The following is a 21,066-nucleotide window of genomic DNA, read 5'->3' on the forward strand; positions in this document are numbered from 1 at the left end:
AGTGTCTCTGTTTTCAAAAGACATTCTTAATGAGCATGTCTTTTTATGAAGAAAAGTAGGCGACACTCCAAGTGTGCGTGCTATTTCACAATCACGTGTTAAAATGGACCAGTTCCTTGTAATTATGTCCCTTATCGCCTCACAATCTTTGCAGATAGGCAAAGGGAAACTGGTATGTCTGTCCAGTGAGACTAGCAGGTTTTGTGAAGAATCCACAGTAGAATCCGTCCGAGAAGCAAAAATCTCAGTCTCGGAACCACCATTCATTTGAGTTAATGAAATTGGTGCCGCTCTCTGGTTAGTGAGGGTGTGGAATGGATCTGAATTATGATTGGTTGTTAAGGGGAGTTGGTTCTGGTCCAAAACCTCATTGGGTCCAGGAAGAAAACCGTGTGTAATGATAGGTGGAAATCTGATCGGACGTGCCAGCCGCACCTCCAGCAGAACTGTGTCCAAAACCAGTTTCGGATACTTTCTGTCCAACAGCAAAGTAATGAGAAATTCGCATTCCCTCTCCAAAACAGCATCATCAGTGATGATACGTGATAATCTAATAAATTGTCCCTTCACCAAATCTTTCTTCATAAAGAATGGATGCATGCTCATAAAATGAAGGTAATTATTGCAGAAGGTTTCTTTACGAAAAATGTTAGACTCCCAAGCCAAAGTGTGAGCAATCAGAGTGATCACAGTTTCCAAAACATGAATGGTAGTGCTGATAGTTTAAACTTTAGGAAAGGCAAACTCTCTGAAATGGACTCAATGAAGAAAAGTAAATGCTGCTCAGAGCTCTGCCACACAAAAAAATATTTATAATATAACATTTGTACAAACTTGTGTAAATGAAACCTGACAAATGTATTAAAGTACCGGTTTCCCACGCAGCCAGGACTAAATTTGCAAACGCTGGTGACACTTTAGAGCCCATTGCCCCCCCTCTTACTTGCTGATAAACTGCGCCATTAAAATGGAAAAAATTCCCTTGCAAAACCAAAGATAACAGCATGCAAATAGTGTTAATTTTGTTCATGGAAAAGGAGGTGGCTCTCGATAGGTAAGACCCTAAAAACTGTAAACCCTTATCGTGGGATATGTTTGTATAATGCGCCTCCACATCAAGAGCGACCAAGAAAGCATCCATAGCAGCATCAAGAGTGACCAAGAAAGCATCCATAGCAGTTGGTGGATTCATATGCAACTCATGTAGAAAGTGCCACAAATTCTTTAAATAGAAGGGTATCTTCTGTACTGTGGGGTTCAAAACCCAGTCCAAGTATGACCAAGACTAAAAACATTGCAGCAAAGTACTGCAGCGATTTAGGGACCTCACAAGTCTTCTGAACTTAGGCCTTAGATGTTCCACTAGAGGTCCAGGAAGATGTCTTTGAAAATGCATCCATGCAGCAAAGACAGCCTTTTCCCTGCTCCAAAAAAGCCTGACTGGTAATGCATCCCTGCGGCCAGACAGCCTTCTCCCCGCTCCTAGAAAACCTGACTGGTAATGTATCCCTGCAGCCAGACAGCCTTCTCCCTGCTCCTAGAAAGCCTGACTGGTTTTGTAGACTCAAGGATTCCTATACTTTCCTGTGTAGGAATCCTTTAGCTGATCCAGATGTGGTGTGTCTGGATCCTAGTAAGGGAACAGTTTCAGATTAAACCATGAATCACATTCTAAAAGACAGAGCAGAGCTGTAGATTTATGAAAAATGTGTACATGGCTGCTACCCTGACATTTTAGTTCTTTAAACTTCCAGCCCCACATGGTCTCTTCACAGTAGACACTGTATGAGCAGATGAGGGCCAAGGTGACGGGTTCTGAAGATAGTAGCCAAACACTCCAAGAAAGATAGTTATGCTAGAAATGCATCCAGCAGAGCAGCAGTCAAGAGGTCAGCCATTAAGAACCACATCTTGTTGAGGACTCCCCTCCCACCTAACAGACAGTGCGAAGTCAATGATCCTTAATGCCTTTTCAGGTAAGGATTTTTTTTTTCAGATCCCCTGCACAAGATGTAAAATAACGGGGAGATGGGCAAAAGTACTCAATCTGTTAGGCAGTTTTTTTTTTAAACCATTATATTGAGGTACATCAGGAATTTCCCTAGTGAAGACATGACACTTTAACCCTAGTAAGGAACCCACCAGGTCTGGCAAGGGGAAAGGTCAGCACAGAAAGCAGTGGCTAGCTAAACACAAGGAGAAATCCAGGGGCCCTCACTGCCAAGACCCCCTAAGGAATCAGTTTAATTACCCCCCCCCTTGCCCCTAACCCATGTTTACCTCAACCCCAGACCCCACACCTCCAAAAATCAGGTGTAAACGTCTTGATGTAATGTTCCCATTCCCTTTCCTAAGGATCCCATTCTTTTAGCTCTCACAGTATTCAGTGCTTCGGTTACAACAGGTTTAGGTTTAATTTACATTTCCTAGTTGTTGCTTTTTTTGGCAGCCAATAGCCTTAAACCTGTTAAGAACTTACTATATCTGTGCAATTTATAGTCTGTATCTCAACTCAAAAGAATCATTTCCTTAACTGCAACCATTTGTTTTCCTAACATTTTTGACAAAGTTCTTTGTAGGTATTTTTTAAAATCTGCCAACTGGTTAGCATGTTCCAGTTACGTCAGTCTTTCCTGTCACATCTCCAGCATTTGCTGTCTACCTGATGCAAAATTCTCTGGAATTTGTTGGAATGTATAAAAATACCTCTGCAAACATAAGTAAAAATTCTAATCCTTGTGGACACTCTGGTGCGTGTTTGGGAGCTGCACAGACGTCCTCCTATTGTTCCTTCATAACTTGCCTTTCCAGTCTCTCATCCCTGTCTTTTCTAACCTCCTTTGATTGAACATTTTATGTCCGACTAATTATCCTTTTTTAACAACAGCTCCTGTTCTAGACTCAATTAACAGCCCTACCAGAGCCAGTCTTTCACTTAGCATTCCCCTAACCCTTTTCTCTCTGCATGTACTCTTATCAATCCCTGATCGGGATGGTAGTCTCTAACCTGGAGTGCGGACTTCTGCTTGGCCCTGTCCCACTGCATTACATTTCCATCTGTAATTATTGCTCCCAGTACTTTGGTGTCTCTTGCTGATTTTCTCCAGTAAATTCCAGCCTCCTCTTGCCTACTCTTTAACCATGTGACTTGTATTCTTCTGTTTAAAATCGTCTTTCTCCATTGCAGTGTTGGCTTAGTTCTTAGAATACTTTCTGCTACTTTATGAATATAATATTCTGCATTGTTATTGTTATTCTCCTTAAGGATCTGCATCCAAAGTCCTACTCTGTCCTTATTTCTCAACCCCCACAATTTTATCATTCCTTTCCACTTCAGTTTGTATCTTCTGCTTCTGTTTTATGTAATCCTTTCCTGCTTTGCTTTAAAGGATCCCTGTAAGTGAGGTACTCCTAAACAACCTTGTTCTATTAGGAAACTCAGGATATCCCACTTAATTCCTGCCTTCTTCCCCTCTCAAATAAAACCCTTTGTTTCTTTAATTATTATCCACAACTTCTCTGGTTGATAAAAATATGCTGCCTGACCTACATATAAAACTAAAGGACTAAAACATTTTCACTGCTTGTGTTTTTCTTTCCATATTGGTAATCAAGAGCTTCCAGTCTCCCATATTTTATGTTAATCTTTAGTTTAGACTCTATTTATCCTTAGCTGACATAACAGAATCTTTTTTAATCCATACATTTAAATATTTCATCTTATTTTGTCTCCATAAGTAAGGGTAATTCTGGACCAGTGTATGTGTGAGTATATAGTTTAATGGTATTACCTTGAAACCACCGCAGTGTTCCTCAACACTGCGATATTCCTTTCTGGATTTTTCAAGTACCAAATAATATCTGTGAAGGTAATTTTTATTAAATGTCATACCATACTGTAAAAGTCATATCACTGAATTTGATAGTCTCTTATTTTCTTTGTTAGTGGCTCTAAATATGAAGCAAAAAGGGGAAAGATGACAGCTTTACATGTTACAAACACATCTTGTCAGGGAGAATCCCCTAATCTTAATTTTTGCCTCTGACCTTTCGCAATTAACCCAATTATTTTATCAGAAAATGCAAGTGCTACCATTGCCCTACTTACAAGATACTACCTGACCCTGTCGAACATATTCTCTGTATCCAGACCAGTTTGTCAGTTTCATTAGGTGAGATCTCTATTATTCAGAAGTCTGGCATCTACTAGGGTGACCTACATTGCAAAATGTAAGAGATTCTCCATCTTTTAGGTTCATAGGTTCATACTAGGCTATCTGCCCAAGGGCATTTATAAGCCTAGCCCATAGTTATGTGGCTTTCGCCACCCCTTTAGTTTGAATAAAAACTATGCCTATCATTTTGCTGTGCCTCTGTCAAGCAGTGACACTGAAGTAATCCCTGGGGTATATCTGCAATCTCCCATCCATTGGTCAAGATTCCTCTTGAACAAGGCCAGAGAGGTGCTCTGCCTCACATGTACCGGGATTTTGTTCCACAGCATAGGGAGTCTCTGGGTGATGAATCTGTCCCTCCAGCACGTTCTATTTATAACCGTGTCAAGGTTTAAGTCTCCGGCCCTTGTGGTTCTGAGGGATCTAGATTTTTGAGGTGAAGCATATTCATCAAATCTGGGTTTGACATGGCCTTATATGTCAGGCACAGGTCACCTCTGAGCAAGCGGTATGAGACTGAATAGAGCTGGAGTTCTTTCAGTCGGGCAGCATAAGACATATTTTTGAGACCCTTTATCCTTTTGGTGAGGAACTTTTGGGGCCTTTCAAGCTGCAGCAGGTGTCTGGTCAGATACATTCGAATGGGGCATTGTACTCAATCATAGGTCTAATGAGTGATGAGTACAGGGAAGACCTCCCTTGATCTAGATGTGAATCCCTTCATGATCAGGTGGGCAATATAGAAGGTTTTCCTAACTACTTTAGCAACATGAGTGTCAAGCGAAGGCTACTGTCAACCTGGGTCCCCAGATCCCTGATGACTTTTTCTGTGCTCAGTGGATTGCCACCTATATGGTAGCTGGGGTAACCTTGTTTTTCCCGAAGGGTATGACTATGCATTTTTTGGCGTTTAACTTCAGGCCATGGCTCTGGCACCAGTTATCCGTTTCTGTGAGGCCCTTCTGGAGGATATCTGTGTCAGATGTGTTTTCGACTATGGCGCCCAGTTTGCAGTCATCTGCAAACTTTGTCAGCCATAACCCTCCTGTGTTTGCTTGTACTTCAGAAAAGTAGATGCCGAACAAGAGTGGACCCAGGACTGAGCCCTGTGGGACACCACTTGTGACAGGCTTTGAGTCTGACATGGCTCCAGCAACTCTGACCCTGTGGGTTCTGTCACTTAGCTAGTTTGCAACCCATCTTGTGATGTATGGGTTTACATTCAAGCTGATGAGTTTTTCGATGATACCTGAGTGGGGTATTGTGTGAAGGCCTTTGCCAGGTCAAGGTAGGCTGTATGGACTGCCTTTCCCTCATCAATGGCCTTGGTGACAGTCTCGAAAAAGTCAACCAAGTTTAAGAGGCAGGATCTGCCTTTGACAAAGCCAAACTGGGTTGGATCCAAAGTCTGCAAGTTCCCTATGTCTTTATTTATGAGTTCCATTATGATCCTCTCCATGGCTTTGCAGATAAGGCTTGTCAAGCTAATGGGCGGTAATTTCCAGGGTCTGTGGAGGCACCGCCTTATGAAGTGGGACCACAGATCCTGAGGTGAGGCTAAGATTAAACAGCTGTCCTAACTGTGGGTTTAATTCCTCGTTGAGTTTGTGAAGCACACAGCCGGGGACACCATCCGGTCCCATGGATGCTGTGTTTTTGCCTTAGTGAGGCAGTTCTCACCTGGGCGTTGGAGATGTTTGGGGGCTACAATCCTCTGGAATAGATATCTCTCCTTTTGGGGGAGGGACAAGTTTGCACTGAACCTGTCAGCCAGTATGTTGGCAATGTGTGTAGGTTCAGTAATTTTCACATCATTTGAACTAATTCTGAGCATATCTGGGAGTTTCCTCCTAGGTTTCTAACATAGCTAAAGAAGGCCTTATGATTCTCTTTAGAGTCCTTGGCGATTTTTCTCTCAAAATTTGCCTTGGATGATTTTATGAGAGCTCTTAGTTTTTACTTATAATGATCAAAGGTGTCTTACCTTTCAAGGATTTTGCTCTATCTTGTAGTAGCTTCCTCCTTTTGTTGTAGAGCTTGTTTATGGCTGGGGTCCACCAGACTGGACGCTTGCCTTTGGTACAGAGAGTCTTAGTTTTGTTTGGGATTGCCTGATCCATGCAGTCCTGTAGGTGCTGGTAGAAGGCATTTGTAAGTGATTCAGCGGTTTGAGTAATGTTTACCACTGGCTCAGGGGCCTTAAAGGAGACCACACTAGTTTTAGAAGTGTGAAATCGGCTTTTGAGAAGTTTTTCACTGTGGTCTTTTTGTTTCAGGTGGGGCGGGATGAGGACCTCCAGCGAGATTAGTTTATGATCTGATCTCACCAGTGAGGGGTATACTTCGGTGTTGAACATTTTGATCCCATGTTCGTGATGATGAGATCAAGTATGTTTTCTCCTCTTGTGGGGATGGTGACTAGTTGTTCCATGGCATTTGAGTTTATGAACTCCAGGAATCTTTGGGTTAGAGTGTTCGGGCTTGAGTAGTGTTCCCAGTCTATATTAGGGTAGTTGAAGTCACCTAGTATGATGGTGTTTGGAGATAGATTTATAACCTCCAATGTTTTCAGGAAGGCCATGTGAGGTTCCTGAGTTTGAGAGGGTGGCCTGTAACATGCTACAAATTGCAGAGCAGTCTTGCCTATGGTTAATTGCACCTGGATGGTCTCCGATGCATCGTGCGTTGCCACCAACCTTGAGGTGTGGGTGTCCTTTATGAATATGGACACCCCCTCCTTCTTGGTGTTGTCCGGATTTTGGGCGTGATATGAGGTGACACCTGTTAGTGCTGGGGTGCTCTCAGGAGCCTTGAACCAGGTTTCTGTCACAGCACAGACATCGATGTTCTCCATATTGAGAAGGGCCTCGAGTGCATGCATCTTGAGATTGAGACTTCTGGCATTGAGCAGCATTACCCTTAGTTTTTTCCTTTTTGGTGTTCTAGGGTGGTAGGTTTAGAATTTGAGCCTTGCCTAAAAAGGCACTATGGGGTGGCAAGAGCCTTTGCCAATATCCGGAAGCCCAGGGTGACAGGTGCAAGCCGTCCCTGCAGCATGGCTTGTCCAGCATGTCATCCCAGACAGACAGACATTGGATCCCCTTTGAATGACACCAGAATTTAAGCCAATTATTAAAGCTGATCATCTTATCACTGTATTGTGGCATCATTCTAGGTGAAGGTAGGATACTGCTCAAGGTCAGGGTTATACCTGCCTGGGCTACATAATCAGAGAGCTCCTCGATGTCCCTTTTCATGTAGTCCGTCTCAGGTCGTTGACACCAGCGTGGACAATGACTGAGTCTACCTGCTGTTGAGAGACCTGAGTGCTTGCGTTATGTGGCGGATTCGCAGCTTACTGTGACCTTCTCTTTACTCAGTCTGGTGCAGTGTGTCTGACTATGGAATCACCAATGACAAGTGTGTCTGGCATTTTGTTTGGCCTTAAGGGCTGTGACTGTTTGACACTCTGACTGTGTGGTCTATGTGTTGCATGTGTTGGGTCGTGAGGTGGTAGTTGTTTGGGTGTCTGCTTTGGTGGCCTCTGCTGTTTTGGTAAATTTTTGATCAGAGCCTCCAAGTATGTCTTTGTGTGAGTATGTGTATGATTTGAAGTTGTGATGGTACCATGTGTGACTGGGTATGTATTGTGTGTGGTTACCTTCTCCTCCTGTCTGGTCTTGCCAGTCCTATGTTGAGAGAGCTCAGCCTCCAGTTTGGCCGTATAGTTGCATCTCGCATGTATTTGTGTTTTGTGGGAGAAGGAGAGGATTGTCTGTGTACATGAGGCAATTGTAACATTGCCTCAATATTCAGGTTCACCAGTTGAGCTCGAGAGGACACTAGCAACTGATCCTCGACATACTAGAAGTAGTAGATAAAGAGACTTTCAAAGGACTCCGGGGGAAGTGGGTTTTAGGCTGGTGGGGTACTAGCTATAATAAGAGTGCTTTATCAAGGTGCAAGTACTGTAGGAGTAAGTGCTAGGCTTTACAGATAGAGAATAGTCTACTTGGGAATCAAGTAGAGATTAACTTTTCAGTTATAGGATATGCTGGTTAGATCAGCAGTACAGCTCGAGGAAGGTAGTTCTAAGGAAAAATTGGAAGAGTGGAATTTAGATGGCCCAAATAGTTTAACCTTGTTTAACCGCTGCTCTTGTGTGCAACAGTGGTAACTCAGCGTGTTTTATAGCAGGGGCTGAAGGGAGCTAGGAATTGGCCCAAAGCGACCAATGGACTACTAGTTTCTGGCTGAAACTTCACCAAATCAGACAAAAGGCAGCTCAGTGCTTCCCACTCCCACTGGTAAGCAAAGAAACTTCCCTCCTTCCTAATAAGGCAATGGATCAGTAACAGGAACTAAAAACAAAGCCCAGGGATCAGCAACTCTGAAACTGGACTACTCTAGTTCAGTAAGGCGGAAAACAAGAGATTTTTTTGTTTTATTACAGAGACAAGGAAAAAACAGACAGTAAGCTATAAATGCTGTAAATACTTTAGTGTGTAGCCTACAGAAACAATTTGCAACAATTAGTAACTTAAAGTGCAATAAACAGTGTAAAATGCAGAAATCACTTAAAGTAGCAGTAAAACAGGCGAAATGCAGTCGCTAGCTAAATAAAAGTGGGAAGGCCACAAAAAAAACTTATATCTGGTAGAAAGTCACTCTTTTAGCTCTCTGCTGCTTGGATCTCTCTGCAGGCCACCACGAGGATCTGTGCTGAGTTGGTAAAAGCTGGAAAACGCGTGTTTAGCGTGTTTTATAGCAGGGGGCTGAAAGGAGCTAGGAATTGGCCCAAAACGACCAATGGACTACTAGTTTCTGGCTGAAACTTCACCAAATCGGACAAAAAGGCCGCTCAGTGCTTCCCACTCCCACTGGTAAGCAAAGAAACTTCCCTCCTCCCTAATAAGGCAGTGGATCAGTAACAGGAACTAAAAACAAAGCCCAGGGATCAGCAACTCTGAAACTGGACTACTCTAGTTCAGTAAGGCGGGAAAACAAGAGATATTTTTTTTACAGAGACAAGGAAAAAAACAGACAGTAAATGCTATAAATGCTGTAAATCGGCTAGTGCACTTTAGTGTGTAGCCTACAGAAACAATTTGCAACAATTAGTAACTTAAAGTGCAATAAACAGTGTAAAATGCAGAAATCACTTAAAGTAGCAGTAAAACAGGCGAAATGCAGTCGCTAGCTAAATAAAAGTGGGAAGGCCACAAAAAATACTTATATCTGGTAGAAAGTCACTCTTTTAGCTCTCTGCTGCTTGGATCACTCTGCAGGCCACCACGAGGATCTGTGCTGAGTTGGTACAAGCTGGAATGTTTAGCGTGTTTTATAGCAGGGGGCTGAAAGGAGCTAGGAATTGGCCCAAAACGACCAAAGGACTACTAGTTTCTGGCTGAAACTTCACCAAATCGGACAGAAAGGCTGCTCAGTGCTTCCCACTCCCACTGGTAAGCAAAGAAACTTCCCTCCTCCCTAATAAGGCAATGGATCAGTAACAGGAACTAAAAACAAAGCCCAGGGATCAGCAACTCTGAAACTGGACTACTCTAGTTCAGTAAGGCGGGAAAACAAGAGATTTTTTTTTTTTTTTTTTTTTTACAGAGACAAGGAAAAAAACAGACAGTAAATGCTATAAATGCTGTAAATCGGCTAGCGCACTTTAGTGTGTAGCCTACAGAAACAATTTGCAACAATTAGTAACTTAAAGTGCAATAAACAGTGTAAAATGCAGAAATCACTTAAAGTAGCAGTAAAACAGGCGAAATGCAGTCGCTAGCTAAATAAAAGTGGGAAAGCCACAAAAGCCATAGCAGCCCTTTTTGGCCTTCCTGCAGGTCATTAACTAAATGTATGTTGGTTAAGTAGCTCTGAGGGGAAATCCTTCACTGTAGTTCTCCAGGCAGGAGTACTTTGCCCAGTTCCAAGATTTCAATTTTTTGTTTGACATGTTTGGTTTGTCATTTTAGCCAGCTGTCTCAGAGGATCTAAAGCTGTTATCCTGGAAGATACAGTTTGTAGTGACCTTAAGCTCAGCTTTTATGGTTTTGGTGTTGCAGACTAATATATAAATGTTTGGTATTTCCCAAGAACCAGATATCACTTAGGAACAACTGCCACTAATTTTTGCCTAAGGTTCTTTTGCACATAGGGGTCAGTAAAACAATCTTGTCTCTTTTCTGGCCGTTTCTTCCCCAGTGCAGAGAACAATGTGTTTGTACTGTGGTAGTGAGGCCTTCTTAGGCTCTTTGGCACATATCTGGATCTTGTATTTTGGCTTCTGAGATGTTCTGATACTGCTATAACATTCCTCTCTAGCCATTGAGATGTTCTGATACTGTGTTAACATTCCTTTCTAGCCATTGAGATGTTCTGATGCTGCGTTAACATTCCTCTCCAGCCATTGAGATGTTCTGATACTGCGTTAACATTCCTCTCTAGCCATTACTAATGGCCTGTCTAAGATGCATGATCTAAGAGAACTCGCCATTCTAGTTGATGCTCATTAGGGTCCTGTGTGGTGAGTACCTACCCCATCACCTGCTACCATCCACTAGTCTGACTTTTCTAGGATGTTATATCCTTGTGCATTTATCTCTTGCACGTATACTTGCCAAGTTTTGTTAGTGGATCAGAACTGGGCAGTCTGGCACTGGACGCTGTCCCCTTGATTTGCCACATTTTCATAGACTAGGCCTCAAACAGTAGGGCTGGAGAGCGCACAAATTTTATGCTGATACATAAGAGAAAAAGAGATCTCAGAAGGGAAGAGAAAAAGCTCAGCCATTACTTTTGCAAATAGTCCTTTGAAAAAAACTTTATGGCCAACATGTAAACTGTCATAGAGTGGGACGGATGCAGCACTACAAGTTTTTGGAGCTGTCATGTATGCATAGAGAAGGATCTTTTTCTTGTTCCTTAGCTGATAATCAGTACCATGGCAGGACAGTGTACCTTATGTGGAGGCATATGTATGTATGGTAGGTCAGTGTACCTTATGTGGAGGCATATGCCTACATGACTTGCAAGTGTACCTTATGTGGAGGCATATGTGTATGTGGCAGGTCAGTGTACCTTATGTGGAGGCATAGGTGTATGTGGCAGGTCAGTGAGTGTACCTTATGTGGAAACATATGTGTATGTGGCAGGTGAGTGTACCTTATATGGTTTGATTGTGAAAGCAAGATGTTAGTGTATTTAGCCCTTTGCCAAATGTGCCAAAGTGTTTATGTTGGGAAAATGGAACATCGTCTCACAGTATGATATTAGTATGACATTCATAGAAGTAAAATTTCCAATGCATTGGCAAAACATGCAAGTGAACATCAAGGACATGGAGTTAAATTTTCAGTTCTGGAAAAAGTTATACAAAATGAAAGGGGTGGTCCCTGGCCAATTAGGTTAGACAAAAGGGAACTTTTTTGGCAGCTGGAATTAAATTCCTGCACTTGGCCAGGTTTAATTGAGCATGTTACTTTTGCCCCATTGTTGCCCCGTTATTAAAGTTAAGAGTTCTTCGTAGATAGTATTTTAAGAGATTTTTAAAAATACATGTTTTTAGGTTGGGGTGAATTAATGAGTAATTATAGAAATGCAAGAATTTTTAATGTATGTATTTCTGTATGCATATATTATGCGTTTTTGGTAATATGTTTTTAAGTTGAAATTGGAGCAACTATCACGTGATGGTTGGATATTTAAATGGGATTGATTGTCAATTGAGTTTGTCTGATGAAGTTTTGTAAGTTGATGCAGAACAAAAGCGCTTACTATTGTTAATTTTATTTAGTGATTCAGTTGGCTATTTCTGGACCATTGTGTGTTTTTTACCTTAGCCATGTGTATATATGGCAGGTCAGTATACCTTATATGGAGGTATATGCCAACATGGTATGCCCGTGTACCTTATATGGCAAGACATGTATATGTGGGATGCCAGTGAACCTTATGTGGAGGCATGTGTATATGTGACATGCAGGTGTACATTATGTGGAGGCATATGCCAATATGGTTTGCCATTGTACCTTATTTGCAGGCATGGTTCCCCTTCACATGATCGAATTTCTCTAAACTCAAAAGTCATAAACTCTAAACCAGAATCTCGAATTTAGAGAAACTCAAGCATATGAAAGGGACAAAAAAACCCCACCTTTCAAATGTTTTCGTGGGGGGCTGCACCCCCCCCCACACCCCCCCCTACTTAAATATACCTACTCCGAGATCGCACTATAGTGAAGGAAAGGGAAATCTCCCATCCCGTGCTATACGCATAAGAGCAAAACGGAAGATTTTCCATTCCTCCGCTATAGTGCGATCATGGAACATTCACATTTAAACTTCTAGGGTACAGGGGACCTGGCCCCCTGCAATAAGGTAAATTAACTTTTTATTTTTTTAAACCTAAGGCTCCCATTCACAATTTTGAGTGAATGGAAGTTCGAGATTCTGGTCTCGAGATTATGAATTTCGAGCTTCCATCCATTCGATCTTGTGAAGGGGGACCGCAGGCAAATGTATATGTGACATGCAGGTGTACATTATGTGGAGGCATATGTATACGTGGCATGCCAGTGTACCTTATATAGAGGCATATGTGTACGTGGCATGCCAGTGTATCTTATATGGAGGCATATGTATACGTAACATGCCAGTGTACCTTGTATGGAGGTACATGTATGTGTGACATGCCAATGTAATTTTCATGGAGGCACATTCATAGCTCTGTGCTATGCCCACACTGTGAGAACTGCCTGACACCTTGCTGGGCTGTGTTCTGTCTGTTTCTGCCTCCCAGCTTCCATTGGTTGGCAGTTGCTTAGCAGCACATTCCATCCCCCTAGCCCACCGCTAATTGAGAAGAGCAGACCATCAGCTGGTCAGTGGTCCTTCCTCAGCTGGTCCTCCTTTACCAAGATGTTGGTTGGACTGAAGACACCAGCACTGGAGTTGGGTTTTGTGTGAGTGCATGTTAATGTGGGTCTGTTTGTAACAGACTTTTTAGCAGTTAAAAAAAGAAGAAATCTAATTGACGCTTCTGCATATAAGGGTAAATGGTTATGTCAGGTACCCTGTTGTAGAACATATGCAGAGAATGTGTTGTTAGGAATCCATGTTACAATGTGCTACACATATACACATAATTAACGCCATCCTCCCAAAAGTGTTTTAGAAAATTGTCCTCATTCTTACACCTTAAGGTACGTACACTAGCGAGATGCATAGAAATTGTTTAAATCAGTGACCCACCATGCTTTGCTTTTCCTTGTATTGCAATAAGTTGTGTTCCAAAGAGTAGAGGACGCAGCAACCAGAAGAAAGTAAATAATTGTTGTTTACATTGTGTGAAATTCCCATTGTCTGTTAAAAGTATAAAATTGTCTTTTTTAGCCCTCTTGGGAGAGGTTGATGGGAAAGTTGCACTGGAAAACACCCTCATGAAATTAAGACAAGATCAGAAAGGTATGTGCAAATACATTTTTATTTTCTGTAGCCATGCTGACTTTTAAATGAATGAGAACACAGATGTACAAGGCAGAATATTAAACGTGAATGTTTATATTTATCATAATGTATCCTTGTTTCCAGTGATGCTTTTGCATTCTGGTACAGTAGTATTTTGTATTCTGTTGCAGCAACAATTGTATAACTTTGTAAGCAGAATGTAAAAGACTGGAGTGACGACACTGTCAGTTTTCAGAACTTAAAAACTGCATGAAAATGCCAAAAAACATTCAAAGCTCCATTAACATTTAAAAAAAACTCAATAGTCAAAGCATTTGATGTGCAAGGAGTGTGTTTGTCTTTCCCAGTTCCAGGACTAGTTACCCAGTTATGTGATCAAAACTCAGATTAATGATAAAATAATAATAAGCAGCCTAGCTGTAGCAGTTTGTTTCAGTTGTGACTTCTGCATAACGAAGAAAACGACAAGACAGTAGTAAAACCGCAAACAAGTAAATCTTAAATTCCATTTGGAAAACACCTCATTTTTACTTGTACATCCTTTTGTATTCTTTAAGGGTGAAGTTTGATAAACAGCACCAATAGGACTGAATATTTAAACCATGCAGTACTGTTTTATTTCTAGCTCATCCCTCAGTATTAATATCATGATTGTCGTAGCACTCACAGCTCTGAAGGGTCTTTAGATACCAAGCAAGCCTTGTGGACCACACTTAGTGCATTGACTACCAAACAGTTGGTAGAGGCAGTTAGCCGCTTGTAGAACCAGTGATGGAGAAGAGATGCGGAACAGATGAAAACGTCAACTGCATTCATTTACTGCAGACCCAAAGCTTGAGAGGGCAGTGGTTCCTCACTCTCCTAAACTGTTATTCCATGTGTGGAAGTTAGCTGTATAACTCATTCCAGATTTATTCATGTCCTAATGTCCATTAAACAGTCGCCTGTTAAATGACAGTAGGTTATACTGAGTTTACCACTACCAGCTCTTTCATGTGAGAATGTTACTGTGTACCCAGTTCTGATAGTGCCCAAGCAAAAATAAAGGAAACCGTTGTCTTCCTAACCTGCAAGTGTGATGTTAGCATATGCAGCAAAACATAAAATAAAACTACCTCTTCCATCTACTGTTTGCATAGTAGGCCCAAATAAACCCACCCTGTGACTTTTAATGGGACGAAGTCCCTCATTGTTTGTTCATTATTGTCAGAGAAACTGACAGATACCCAACCTAAAATCAAATATTCTGTTTTACTGCTTCCAGTTTCAGTCTGTTTGTAATAAATTGAAGAAAAAAAGACCTCCGATTCACTGATAACATCCCACTCAAATCTGTATTACCCCACTGAAGTGCCATAATGTCATTTCTATAATATGCAGACTCTCTTGGGTTCTCAGTCTGATGATCTTCGTGTTTCACTGTTGCAGTCATCACATTTTAGTTCTCTGCCTGCAGGTAGCTCTCAGCCGGCCTGAATACCAGAGTCTTGGGATTTCTGCATCAGATGCTGTCGCTTCTTCCATGACGTCAGGCGTATAAAATTTATTATTTATTTATTTTATTTTATTTTACATTTGTTGACCGGGCTGGTCCAACTGGATATATGTCCATTTTCAGCAGAGGCCCGGGGAGAAAAGCTCCAAAATCATACATTAATAACAGAGAAAAAAACAATTAGCTATGAGAATATTCATTAGCATATATTTGCAGAAGAAATATTAGAAATTAACTACAAAAAAACTATAAATTTAAAAGGTGTACAAATTGAGCATGATAGAAGAAATAGGGAAGAGTTAGTCGAAGTTCTGTAATCAGAAAAAAAAAAGGAAGTACTTGTGAGGATATATAAAGCTAGTCAGGGGTTAGTACAAGGGCAGAGACAGTGAGTTTTGAGGTGAGATTTGAGTTGTGATTTAAAGCAGGGAGGAGAAGGGAGTGCAGTGAGATTGTCAGGAAGGGAGTTCCAGATTTTTCCTACTGTGTTTGAGAACAAAGAGTTTCCGGCCATGTTATAGGATTTACTAGTGGAAATAAGAAGTTTATTAGAAGAGCGTAGGCTTTTAAGATTGCAGTAAGGAGTAATAAGAGCAGTGAGTATGGGGGTATTAAGGGTTTATACAGGATTTTATGGGCTGTGGAGAGTTGGTGAAATAAAATTAGGTTTTGTAGCTCAAGCTCAAGTAAAACATGCAGCCGATGCCATTACTTCAGTCTTTCTTGCCATGCCGTGCCCGAAGCTGAAGCAGTTCGCAAGTGCCGGTCAGCCGACTCCTGAAATTTTCATTTTCGAGTTTCAGACCTGAAGTCTTCTAAAAGATAAGTACTCCATTGGGGATCCCTTTTTCTTGCTCCAACCAATGTCAGAAAAAATTAATAATTGTCTTGCCTGTGGAAAGCATATACCTCATAGAGATTTTCATGCTTACAGCGTCACCTGTTTAGGCCCAGACCACGTCGTCCCTCGCTGTCAATTTTGTGCCTTGTTCAACGCCTGTACTGTTCGTCGTCTGGCTATTTTTGTAGCGAAATACTTTTGCTCTCAATCTCCGTACTCCGAAATGGCTTCGTTAAGCCATCCGACTACCGATCTTCTGAAAAAACGTAAGGATAAAGACAGAGACTGACCACATAGGTCCAAAACTGCTGACGACACTACCATTAAGCTAGTGGCCAGTCCGCCGTTACTCAATGCGATATGCATCTTCGACTATGGAACCTGCGGATGTCTCCACCTTGGATGGGTCCGAAGCCGCTGTGCAAAGTCCAGCTTTTGAGGGTGTATTCAAGCCTACTGATTTTTCAGATCAAACAGACGACTTCATTTCAAGCCAAAAATACCAAATACCTCAGGCCTAAAGCTCGCACTACGCCTAGGAAACCGATGACCAAAGCGCATTCTCGGGCCCACATGCCTCAAAAACAAATGATTAGAATGGCTGAAGACCTTATTATATCCTAATTAGGGGAAGCCAGGCTTCCCCCTTTAAGAGACTTAGAAATGATTTTCCTTCGGATTCTTCTGATCAGGAATCTGATATCTCTGTTCCTTCTGACTACCAAGAAATACCCTTATCTACCTACAAGGATTCTGATGCAGAGGATTCCATTCCCTCAGCTTCCCCTCCAGAAGATCTTTCATTTGGTAAAACCTTGCATTCCCTTAGGGAGCATTTCCGCTGGGAAAGCCAGGACTGTTCTCAATCCAAAAAGGGACTCTGGGAATTTTTATACCTGCCTCAGCACAGGCCTCTTGCTATCCCTCCTGTTCTGGAGATTGTATATGATGTTTTCTTGGAATCCAGCCTTAACCTCCAGCTCCCAGGAAACCTGACAGGTACTATAGATTACCTGACTCTCACAAATTCCTTTTCAAGAATCCTACTGTGGATCCAGAGACCATTTCCCAAGGACCAAAGGCCATTAAGGCTACTACTACCAAAAATCCTACCCCTTCTGACAGGGATTCCAGGGCTTTAGACAGATGGGGTAAGAAGGTATACACCTCTGCTACTCTGGCCATTAGGGCTTTTAATTGCCAGTTTCATATGTTAAAGTATCAGCAGCATATTATGGGGCTACTTAAACAGAAAATTATGTTGATTCCTGACTGTGCAGAACACAAATATTTACAAGAGTTAATGCATTTTGCTGACCAAGTTGGTAAACATACTTTGCAATGTGGTTTTGATGCTTTAGAAGCATCTTGCAGGGCTGCTGTCACTGGGTCTGTACTTAGAATGCATGCTTGGCTTAAGGAACAAAACTTGCCAGATCAGGTAAAAGCAAAATTACTGGATGCACCCTTAAGCCAAGAGCGCCTATTTGGCAGTAAAGCAGAAGTCCTCAAAAGGATGGAGGAAAAAGCTAAATCTGTGCAAACTGTTAACGATTTCTTACAAGTACAGCCACCCAGATTCAGTAGGCATTGGCCTTCAAAGAACTGGGCCTTTCCAGTCCGTTCCAGGCCTTCTCAGTCCAAACCCAGGGCCAGCAGACCACCAAAACTTCAGTCTCAGGTTATGCACAGATCTAAGCAGTGGGGTACTCCCACGTCCAAATCAGGGAGTAGTAAGCCACCCCCCTATGGGAAAATGGCACAATGACTTGTACTTAACTCCTCCAAGCCTTGCTCAACTACTTGCACCTTTAGGAGGAAAACTCGCCCTGCATGCAAAAAAATGGGAACTCATTACCCAAGACAAATGGGTTTTAAACATTGTTTCCCTAGAATACAGATTCCACTTCCACTCTCTCCCAACCCTAAGTGGGTGACCAGACCTCCCCCCAAACCAGTGGGTGGATGCCCAAAAGCAAGTACTTTCTCTCCTCAACATAAAGGCTATTCAACCTGTCCCAACAGAACAAAGGGGGACAAGGCTTTTATTCAACACTGTTCCTGGTTCCCAGAAAAGAAAACTCCTGGCATCCTATCCTGGATCTGTCTGTTCTCAACACCTTTCTGGTGGTTCCAAAATTCAAAATGCTAACTCTCCAACAGCTGCTTCCTATGCTTGCCAAGGATGCCTGGCTGGCAACCCTAGACTTAAAAGAAGCTTACCTGCACATCCCCATAAGGGAATCCTGCAGGAAATACCTACGATTTAGGGCAGGCTGTATGCACTATCAGTTCTCTGCACTACCCTTTGGCTTATATACTGAGCCCAGGGTATTCACAAAGTGCCGAGCTCCAGCCATTGCATTTTTCAGGCAGAGAAGTATTCAGATTTACCCATACTTGGACGATTGCCTGATTCAGGCGTAAAGTCAGGACTTGCTATTACAACACCTGGCATTTGCAAAAGAGACTTCTAAATTCACTGGGGTACACCATCAGTGAAAATAAATCACACCTAGTACCCTGCCAACAGATTATATTCTTGGGAACAAGCCTGAACACAAATTCCCAGATGGCATTCCTCACTCCAGAGAAAGAAATTTATTTGACAACCTACTTCAAGCTTCTGGCCACAAAAACCCAGCTATCTGCAAGGAAAATACTGCAAGCTCTAGGGTTCATGGCCTCTTGCATTCTGTTAATTCCATATGCAAGACTGCATATGAGGAAACTTCAGTGGCATCTAAAAAGTCTATGGTGTCAACATTCTCAGGACCTGGAAACAATAATTCCTGTCATTCCTTGTCTAAGGGCAGAGTTCCTTTGGTGGGCAGAGGCCTGCAACCACAACAAGGGACTCTTTCACTCTACCCCCTGCCGCCCAAACCCTAACAACAGAAGCATCTGACTATGCATGGGGGGCTCACATGGCAAGGCAGTGCATTCAGGGCAAATGGAACCCAAAGCAGATGCACCTGCATATAGGGTTGCCGCCTTTTCAAATGCCCAAAGTGGGACATTTTTGGTACAAACATCAGATTTTGCAGGCCAAAACATACCCACAGCCAGTACAAAGGACAGAACTTCACTTTTTTGCCTAAATAAAAGCTTATTCTTGTAGCATTTTAGATGCTTGTTCTGTTTCTTATAACATTTAGGTGTTTCAGATACAGAATAACTGTTTTATGCAACTATTACATAAAATATAGAAAATAATTTTGTCCTAAAATCTCAGGACATTTGCCATTTTTACAATTTTTTTGCAGGACACAAATGCCCAAAAAGGGACTGTCCCTCGCAAAGTGGGACAGGTGGTAACCCTACCTGCATATCAATCAAAAAGAAATGTTAGCTGTACAGAATGCTGTGACAGCCTTCAACAAACTTGTTCTTCCAGGGCAACTATTGGTAAAGACAGACAACACCACAGTTATGTGGTACATAAACAAGCAGGGGGGAACCCATTCCTACCCACTCTGCAGACTAGCTGTGGCTCTGTGGAACACAGCCTTAAGCAACCAAGTGCACCTACAAGCTCAGTTCCTGCCAGGCAAATTAAATTCACTGGCAGACGACTTAAGCTGAAATCTCATAGACCCACACGAATGGAAACTGGGACCCAAAATATTCAAGCTTTTGGGGAACAGATTGGGGATGCCAGAGGTGGACCTGTTTGCTTCCCCTCAGAACTATCAATTGAACAAATACTGCACCAGAACTCCCCGCAGTCAAGCTTGGAAAGTGGATGCCCTGTCCTTTACCTGGGAAAGCCTCTCAGTTTATGCCTTTCCCCCTCTGCCTCTCCTCTCGAAGGTGCTAATAAAGATCAAACAGGACAAGCCAAGGACAATCCTGATTGCACCAGACTGGCCACGCCAGCACTGGTACCCTCTTTTATGCAGTCTGACAGGGCTACAACCATGGCACCTGCCTCAGACTCCTTCCCTGCTGGCCCAGCAGGCGGGCCAGATTTTGCACCCTCAGGTTCAGACCCTGAACCTTGCAGCCTGGCTAATCCCCTGAGCTCACCACTAGCAACCCCCAGTAAGCAGGTTATGGATGTCATTCTTGAGGCAAGGAGGCCTAGTACTAGAAAACCCTATTCAGAAAAGTGGAAAAATACTGTTCCTGGAGCCATTCTCAGGGGATGGGGACAATTGTGCCCAACTTACCTCATATACTAGATTACTTAACAGAGATGCCCCACGAGGGCCTATCCTTCTCGTCCATTAAGATTCATGCCTCAGCCATCTCACCTCACTATAATACAGAGCCACCCCTCTTCTCTCATCCTCTGGTAAAGCAGTTCCGTAGAGGGACAAAAATTTGAGACCCCCCAGGAGAGCTCCCACTCCAGCCTGGGACCTTAACTTTGTATTGGAAAATATTACTGACCCCCCCCCCTTGAGCCGGCTGCTACAGCAGAGTTGAAATTCCTCTCTTGGAAAACAGCTTTACTTCTAGCCATCACTTCAGCAAGAAGAGTGTCTGAACTGCAGGCCCTTATGGCAGTGGCACCCTTCATTATCTTCCATGCGGACAGGGTTTCCCTCAGGTCTAACCCATCTTTTATGCCCAAGGTGGTGTCTAGTGTGTCCAGTCCATTCATTTGCCTGTTTTTTTTCCCTAATCCTCAGAATAAAGGGGAAAGGACACTGCATTCTCTGGATGTGCATAGACAGCTTAGATTGTATTTGGACAGGACTAAGCCTCTCAGAAAATCTGACCAGCTGCTAGTCAGCTTTGCTACAGGGGCAGAGGGGGAAGGCCATTGCAAAGCAAACCATTTCCAAATGAATAGCACACTGGATCTATTTCTGCTACAAGCACCATGGAAAACCTACCCCACAGGGGATAAGAACTCATTCCACTAGGGCTACATCTACCTCTACTACATTTCTCAGAGGAGTCCTTACCAGGGACATCCTGAAAGCTGCAACCTGGAGCTCTGTACACACTTTCACCAAACATTACCAGTTGCCTATCTTTTCTAAATCCAGAGCTGGATTTGCCACAGCAGTCTTACAGGGCTTCATTGCCAGCCCTAATGCTTCTTAATCTACCTCCTCCCTTCCTTCGCT

The 21,066-nt window shown here is 42.6% G+C and overlaps 1 protein-coding gene across 1 annotated transcript in view; it reads left to right on the forward strand.

Moving 5' to 3' along the window:
* TBL3 (transducin beta like 3) overlaps positions 1–21,066 on the forward strand; it is an 825,158-nt gene that overhangs the window by 694,352 nt on the left and 109,740 nt on the right. The window contains exon 20 of the mRNA XM_044089118.1: positions 13,575–13,646. Within this exon, the coding sequence (XP_043945053.1) occupies positions 13,575–13,646 (72 nt within the window). The remainder of the gene's footprint in view (positions 1–13,574; positions 13,647–21,066) is intronic.

Source organism: Protopterus annectens, chromosome 12.part0 (assembly GCF_019279795.1).
Source record: "Protopterus annectens isolate FY-2018-M chromosome 12.part0, PAN1.0, whole genome shotgun sequence".
NCBI classification, from domain to species: Eukaryota; Metazoa; Chordata; order Ceratodontiformes; family Protopteridae; genus Protopterus; species Protopterus annectens.